The 8,591-nt window shown below is 38.3% G+C and overlaps 1 protein-coding gene across 1 annotated transcript in view; it reads right to left on the minus strand.

Annotated features, from left to right (window-relative positions):
• Window positions 1-8,591, minus strand: part of LOC119414895 (gamma-interferon-inducible lysosomal thiol reductase-like) — a 15,387-nt gene that overhangs the window by 1,266 nt on the left and 5,530 nt on the right. The window contains exons 2-5 of the mRNA XM_037682013.1: window positions 6,656-6,844; window positions 4,676-4,750; window positions 421-507; window positions 135-287 (exon numbers count right to left, since the gene is read on the minus strand). Of these exons, the coding sequence (XP_037537941.1) occupies window positions 135-287; window positions 421-507; window positions 4,676-4,750; window positions 6,656-6,844 (504 nt within the window). The remainder of the gene's footprint in view (window positions 1-134; window positions 288-420; window positions 508-4,675; window positions 4,751-6,655; window positions 6,845-8,591) is intronic.

The following is an 8,591-nucleotide window of genomic DNA, read 5'->3' on the forward strand; positions in this document are numbered from 1 at the left end:
TCAATAGTGGGTGGTTTCTCATTTCACATTTCAAATCAAGTGCACCTAATTATTTTATTCTTGTCTGATGATTATTTGTCTCTGTGTTGTTCTGCAGAATATCAGTGAATAAATAAATGAGTTAATAATCTTACCCCATTAATGGTCACCCAGGGCACGTACTCATGTGGAGGTTTCAAGGCTTTGGTCTTCAAGGCATTCTGATGCATGAGCTGGTTTCCAGTGTCTCCATTCACACAACTCATTAACTTGTCAGTGGTCAACTCAGGGGCATATACCTTCAAACACTATCATTGACAAATGAACAAAAATAAAGAGATCAGCACAGTAAAGCATACACTCGATTAATTTGAAAGTCAGTGAAAATGTACACAGACACACACACACACACACACAAGCCAAAACACAAAGCATCCTTACGCTGTCGACTGATCCGAGGACATCAGAGGAGGATTCCATACAGAAGATGATTGGGAAAGCCATGTCCGTCATGTTGAGCAGACAGGTCTGAAGAGTACAGGGAGACTGAATAATTCACAAGCTTGTAGTGAAAACTACAATAAAACTCCCATTGTGTCTAAATAAAAGCTGACACTTTCATTTACTTCTAGTATTAAGGATTTATTATTTCTTTCAGTCTTGTTGTTAGCATGTCCTGTTCATGTCAAATCTGTCATATTTTTATGAAAACTCGAAAGGCTTCGAAAGAACTGGAAACATTTAACACTCCACAAGAAGACTGGTCAGTTCAGAAAGACACTCCCAGCTTGAAAACACCCACTGGTGCCAGTGTTTTACAACAGAAGGATCAGTCTATCAAAAATAATCTGATGGTAACAAATGTTTGCCATCAACCCTCTGGGTTTGATGGATGCACAGTCCAGTTCAAATCACATCACCAGTTTCAGTTGCTGTAGTGGGATAGATAGCCTCTCTGAGGCCACATTTTAATCTGTGTCAAAATTAAAGACTCCAAACCAAACACCAGTGAGGTGAGAGGTAAAGTAAACCAAACTTAAGATAAATAATTCACGCCACAGCAGAAGAGACAGAAGAGGGAAGCTCAAAGGTAGAGATGATGGAAAAAACAGGTTGTGATGACAGAATGATGACTTTGTGGACAAAGTGGGCACATTGTTTGTTTTAGAGGGAAGAGGAAGGCTCTGGAGGACATGGAGCGGCCCACCTGGTCCCGATCCCCACTGGCTGGGCCAACAAAACCCAAGCATCAGTTATGAGCTCTGGATAGATCTGTCATTTCTAACCCTAGCCCAGAGCCCGGCCTGGCCCTAATCCAGGTCGGGCCAGGCCATAATAATGTGCAGACCAGGCTTTTGATTGCATCAGTGGACACGCGTGGCTGACAATCCAATTATATGGCAATATGGCTTGCCATACTTCACCAGCCACAGGCAAACATTTGACCACAAGCTGACTGACCTTGAAAGAGGTAAAAAGTTCCGTTAAGCTTCAGATGAGTCTATACAGCAAGGAAGTGATCCATCAGCCCAAATGGACGTTCAGACGCTGCACTCAGCGGACGCACACGGCCAATGACCCAAACAGGTGAGATCCCAAAGCAAACATGTCAGAGCAGGGTCCATGTCTGAATAATGCAGAAGCAGTGATTTAATGTGCTTTGACGGCCGTGAAAAGACAAACACCCCTTCAGCTCCGATCTTCTGCCCCTTAGCCGTGAGCGTCCGCCGACCCTTAATAACTATAAGCAGTCAAAGTTTAATTAAAAATGTCTGGGGGGGGGTTTCAGCTTCGGACCTGTAATTACTGTTAATTTGTCGAGTCCGGTGGGGTTCAGAAATTATGACTACAAGCTGAGGCCGGTCAGGTCGGATTCTTTCCAGCCCAAATGCAACTCTAGCTCTGGAGAGCTGAGGAGGATGCTGTCCTAAAAAAACCCTAACCCTAAACTGAAGTTGTTGCTGCTGCTTCTCATTCCAACGCACTTCTAATATGACGATGATTTTACAAAAAACGTGGAGCGTTAATTATTTATCATATCTCTGGTTTTACATGGACTATCAACGCAATTTAAAAATTGATCTATCATTTAAAGTCTGCACTTTTGATACAAATTAAAATTACCTAGTATCTTACCCACACAATTTTCTGTTGTCTCACAACACTAGATGTGTGTCTGTCCAGGTCTGAGCCTTCAGGTATCTCAGTTCCTGTGCACGGTGGATCTAACTGAACAGCTGGCACAGCATCTGTCATCAGCCTGGTAGTACTTTCTTTTAAATCCAAGCATCCTCAGATCCAAAGTGTTTGCTACACATAACACTGTTCAGAAACAGTGCCATGAAGTCTGCCTGATGGACTTCAACAAAACTGACCCGTTTCTTGTGAAATGATCTTCAGGATGGAATGGATGCCAAGTCCCCCCTTGGCCATGTTACTACAGAACTGTGCAACATCCATTTGGTATGTTGTTCCTGCCACCAATATTCTTGACAGAAATTTGAAGGCAACAATGGACTGTAACCTTAAGCTACTGAAATCTGGCGATCACATGCTGGGATCTCCTGACATCACGTCACACCCTATATGTGGAAGTGAAGGGCTGTTTCCAAATTTTTAAAATCAGTTTGAGTTATTTTTCAATGTTTGCCACTAAACGTAAATATTTATTTGTTGTCTCATATTTTGCTGCATATGTAATATTAAAAATGGTGGGTGTTAAGACTTCAGGCTCAAGAACACTTGGGTTCTGCCACAGCATGGAGCCAGGTGAAAGACTCGGGGCCAACACTTGAGAGTTGCTGCAGGAACTAACATTACAGAAGACTCACCACAGGAAGAACTACAGACTCTGGAGGAGCAAGTAGTGAATTTTTTACAAAACAAAGACATTGACATCGAACATGAGGACATTTCAATCTGTCACACACTGCCCAACAAATCTGATAAAGTCAAACCATCCATAGTCATCAAGTTCGTTAGCAGGAAATCAAGAAACAAGGTAATAATGCAAGCAAAAAAACTGAAGGGAACAAATGTTTACATAAACGAACACCTAACTATAAAAAATGGAAATATTGCACGTGAAGCAAGGTTGTTAAAAAAACAGAAAAAAATAGCATCAACTTGAACAAGAAACGGAAACATCTGGATCAAAATACAGGAAGGATCTCAGGCTAAAATAATAATAAAAGACCTGAAGGATCTCGAAAAACTAAAATGAGCTCAGGAGAGGACAGATGATAAATCATTGACATAACTTCACTAACAAAATATAAAAATGAACAAATACATTAAAACATGGCAACATACAAAGACTTAAGAGTTTAAAATATACAATGTTGAAGATGCGATTGATACAATTTTTTTCCCTGAAATAAAAGACTGTGAATATTACAATGAAGAACAGTTTAATGACATCAATATAACAAATGGAGGTCTCTCTATTATTCACTTTAACAGTAGAAGTTTAAATGCAAATATATCCAAAATAACAGATTATTTAAAACAGCTAAACAGAACTTTTACAATAATAGCACTGTCAGAGACGTGGCTCAACGATGAAAACACAACTAATGCTCACATGGAAGGGTATGAATTATATCATGTGAACAGAAGCAACAAAAGAGGTGGTGGAGTCGCTCTATTTGTTAAAAATGAAATAAAATGTAAGTTAATTAATGAAATGTCAATAATTGTTGATAATATCATGGAAATAATAACAATAGAAATAATAAACAAGAATGATAAAAACATATTAATAAGTTGTGTATATCGATCTCCAGGATCAAATATAGAAATATTCACTGATAAAATCGTACATCTATTGGACAAGAGTTTTAATAAAAGCATTTTTTTCTGTGGAGATTTTAATATTGACCTGGGAAATAAAAAAACAGATTCAAATAACATCAGTACATTTACAAATTCATTGTATAGTTTAAATCTTTATCCGTTAATAAATATCAAAACCAACAAGAATTGTTGGTTTACATTGTTTTTGTATCAGAATTAGAAAAATTTGAAAGTTATTCATTTTGTTCTGTTACTTGAAAATTATTATGATTGAACTAATTGTTTGAAAAAAGGGGCAGATATAAGATTTTTTCTTCTTCTGCTGCCTTTCATTTTTAATCTCTTGTATTTGTTTTATATTGTTATGGAATTGTTTTTTGTTTTTTTAAATGAATAAACTTTATACCATACTATACTCAAAGTGCTTTACACTACAATCTGTGTCCTCATTTACCCATTCATAGGGCACTCTACTAGATCTCTACAAAGCTAATCTGAGTATAATTTAAAAACTGCATTTTGTATTTACTCAGGTTATCTTTGTCTAATATGAACATTTGTTTGATGATCTGAAATGTGTCAATGTGTCAAGTAGAAACTTGTCAGGGTGCAAATATTGTTCCATAGTACTGTACCTCAGATGTAACCACATCATGTTTCTAGATGCATTTTTCCCTTTTTCTACCTACTTCCAATTGATATTGATGGCTGACTTTTATAATTTAATTTTAAATCTGTCAGACAAATAAATAAATAAACATGCATGAGCGCTCGGGACCATCTACATGATTTTCTAGAGGACATAAAGTATTAGATATAAAACAAAGTAAAAGGCACAGCTCCAGTTTATAATGTCAGTATTTGACTGTTGCGGCACTGTGTGTGTTCAGTGTGACTTTACCTCAATCATGTTGCCCAAACACTCCTGCTCCCCATGCTGGCACATGTATGTATACTTCTGTCCATCAGGTTTTTCCTGCAGTCGTGGAAGACAACAGTTTAGGAAATATTTCAATTACTTTCTTGTTTCCAGTTAAAGGCAAACTAAAATTAACAGTTTCCCCTACCATTATACAAGCAGGGTGCCCTGCCTTGTCAGAAGAGCCGAGCACACTGCCTACAGCGACAATTACCGGCACTGATGTAACGCTAAACTAGTGGCGCCCAGTACAGATGCGCTAGCTAAAAAGCTACAGAGTTAGAACTCTATTTCCCTCACGCTGACCATCTTGGCTTCTGAGAGACACTGACACTCTGAGAAGCTCTTTTTATACCCAATCATGTTGTCAATTGACCTAATTAGTGTTAATTGGTCTTCCAGCTGTTCGTTATATGCTCAATTTCCTTTTTCCAGCCACTTATTGCTACTTGTCCCAACTTTTTTGGGATTTGTTGACACTGTGAAATTTTGAATCAACATATTTTTCCTTTAAAATGTTACATTTACTCAGATTAAACTTTTGATCTGTCATCTATGTTATATTACGAATAAAATATTGACATTTGCCAATCTCCACATCGTTGCATTCAGTTTTTATTCACAATTTGTTTAGTGTCCCAACTTTTTTGGAATCCAGTTTGTAATAGATAAAACTAAAAGCAGCAGAACAGTAGCTAAAACTTGCAAAAGAAAAGATAAATATATAATTGGCACATGTGAATAATCTTGTCCCGACTGATCTTTGACTTTATGTTACAAAAACTGACAGAATCACAAGTAAAGGATAAGCAATGATAATTACAGAGCAAAACATACATACTCCCTTCAGCCAGCTGGTTGTTTTTCTCAGTAAAAGGAAAGGAATACAAAAGATACTTGACCAATTTGAAACTGTTAAAAAAAAAAAAAAAAAAAAGATTAAATTAGTAGAAGCAAAAGCAGTTTGTGGTCATTGATCACCATGAAGAAAATTAGATACACATGGCTCAGGTAAATGGTCTGTACTTATATAGCGCCTTTCTATCTGATCAAGATACTCAAAGCTCTTTACACTACAATCTGTGTCCTCATTTATCCATTCATACAGCTCTATACTAGATCTCTACAAAGCTAATCGAACAAATCATTCTAAAGAGACTAATCAGAGCTTTATCACATTCATACACTGATGTATGAACACCCATTCATACACATCGGAAACAATGAGGGGTTCAGTGTCCTGCCTGTGGACACTTCGACATGTGACTGCTGGTGGATTTGAACCCCCAACTCCTTGCATTGGAAGACGACTGTTCGAGCCACTCAGCCACAGCCGCCCCCTAGGGTTGCAGTTTAATTGTAATTTTTGACGATGTAACACACAGAGGATTTTTTAAATGTTTTAATCCTTGGACACCAATTTTTTTAATATAGTTTTTAGATAATTTTGTAATTTTTAAGACATTGTGATTTTACTTTATACCCAATTAAAGGCATGTGATAGTGATGATTTGTTATAATCATTAGTATTCTCATTTTTGTACGCTGTATTGGGAGGTAGAGAAGCCTGGCACGAGACAAGGATTGCAAATTCTGTAAGCAACACATCTGTAATACGTTACTTAAACCTATTGCCATGCTCTGATTGCATCGTCCCTGACAAATAAATAAATAATTAAAAGTAATGCTAAAATTAGCAACAACAAATGCTCAAATTAGTGATACACATACAGCTGATAAAATTAGAAGAGCTACAGCCAAAGACTAAGAGGAATAGTAGCTAAAAGTAGCAAAAAATTAAGTAACATGATTAGAAAAGTAGAAAAGTTACAAATAGTAAAGGTTATAGACGGTATTCCCAATTGACCCGAACACAAATGCAGAAATTAACTGCAAAAGGAAGAAAGACTAAACAGGAAACCAAATTCTCATGCTGGGTAAGAGGTGGACTCGGGTCATCACCTGTGCGTTGCCATAAGGCACCAGCGTTACAGACATGATGTCTTTCAGAAGGAGCCAGGTGGGGAAGAGCATCTTGGTGAGGAAGAGTCTGCATCCAGGACACAGGCTCTCGTAGTAAAGTTCCACCTGGACTGGACCTGCTGCCTGACGGGACCTGAGGAAGTCAGACTCCAGGCACTGCTTCAAAACCTGCATCGAGTCACAGAGAATAAAGATCAGGTTCAGTCTGTCACTAAATTAGGTCTACATTTTATAAAATGTGCCACCGTTGAATTACATTTGTTTAATGAATGAGTTAGTTTAAAGTCTGTTCCTTGTCTGCATGTTCAGTTCAATGCAGTTTATTTATATAGTGCCTATTCACAACAGAGTTTGTCTCACGTTCTTTATCTAAGGAAGACAGCAGATTGTGTTGAGTCTTCACTTCGCTGCAGTCTCTCATCCTGAGCAAGCACAAAGGAGACAGTGGAAAAAAAAAACTCCCTTTTAACAGGAAGAAACCTCCAGCAGAACCAGGCTCAGGACGAGCGGCCATCTGCTTTGACCGGCTGGTTTGAGAGAACAGGAAGGAGGAACAAGTTAGAAAACATGTTGCATATCATCGTTTATGACGGAGCTCTTAATGGACTGAGATGACTTTTGTTGTGAGTTGGAGCTAAATAAATAAACTGAGATTAAATGTTGACTCAAGATATTAATTTATAGATGAGCATGCAGTGATTACCGTCATTTCTGGACTGTAAGCTGCTACTTTTTAACAGGCTTTGAACCCCGCGGCTTATACAAAGCTGCGGCTAATTTTTTGTTTCAACCAGCCGTGTTATGGACACTGTTCAGAAAAAAACATTTACCATACACATTTGTGTATGTTACCAGTACTTTTTTAAATTGTGGGAGTGGTGGCGCAGAGGTTAGAGAAGGTGGGTCTGTGATTGGAAGATCATCGGTTCAACTTCTGGTGCCGACAACATCAAAAAGTGGGTGGGATAGGTGAAGCACCCACACCTGCCTCTACCCTCATTTGCCCCACTCTGGGCCCTTGAGCAAGGCCCTCAACCACCACCATCTGCTCCCCAGGGTGCCCTAGATAGCAGCTCTCTGCTCCACAAAGAGGGCTGTGGTAGCTCAGTGGTCTGTGGTTGTATCAGGAAGGACATCCGGCGTAAAAACAATCACCAAGTGTTAGTGCGAATTAGTTCGCTGTGGCGGCCCCTGAAGAAGGGAGCAGCTGAAAGATGAAGGAAAAAAAAAAGGTACTTTTTTAATGAAAAGGGTTTTTTTTATTATTTCTGTGTAATTACCTCATTTTACAACATGAACACTCGTGGCTTAAACACAAGCGCAGTCTATATTTGTACAAAACTGTTAGTTTTTTTAATTTAGTGGGTGCGGCTTATATTCAAGCACACTCAATAGTCTGGAAATTAAGATATTTCCAGGAAGTTTCATTAAACCACACCCCCTGAATTTTATTAACAAACATTTTATTTACATACAGTATTTTAGGAACAAAAAGACACTGAATTCCAAAAATTAATGGCAGAGGAAAAAATGTGCATTTGAAAAAAAAAAACAAAAAAAACTACTGTACTCAAAATGGTTAGATTATTCTTCCTTTACAAAAACTACCCAAAAAATAGTTTCCGGTTGTTAATCTGGATTTTTTTTTTTTCTTTTTTCGGTATTATTAGCAGAGGAAGAAAATGCTGAAAAATATTTTCCTGCCGTTTTATAGCCGCAAGAATAAACGCCGCAAGAATACTCTCTCTCTCTCTCTCTCTCTCTCTCTCTCTCTCTCTCTCTCTCTCTCTCTCTCTCTCTCTCTCTCTCTCTCTCTCTCTCTCTCTCTCTCTCTCTCTCTCTCTCTCTCTCTCTCTCTCTCTCTCTCTCTCACACACACACACACACACACACACACACACACACACACACACAC

The sequence above is a fragment of the Nematolebias whitei genome, chromosome 9, assembly GCF_014905685.2.
Source record: "Nematolebias whitei isolate Nwh7 chromosome 9, NemWhi1, whole genome shotgun sequence".
Classification (NCBI taxonomy): domain Eukaryota; kingdom Metazoa; phylum Chordata; class Actinopteri; order Cyprinodontiformes; family Rivulidae; genus Nematolebias; species Nematolebias whitei.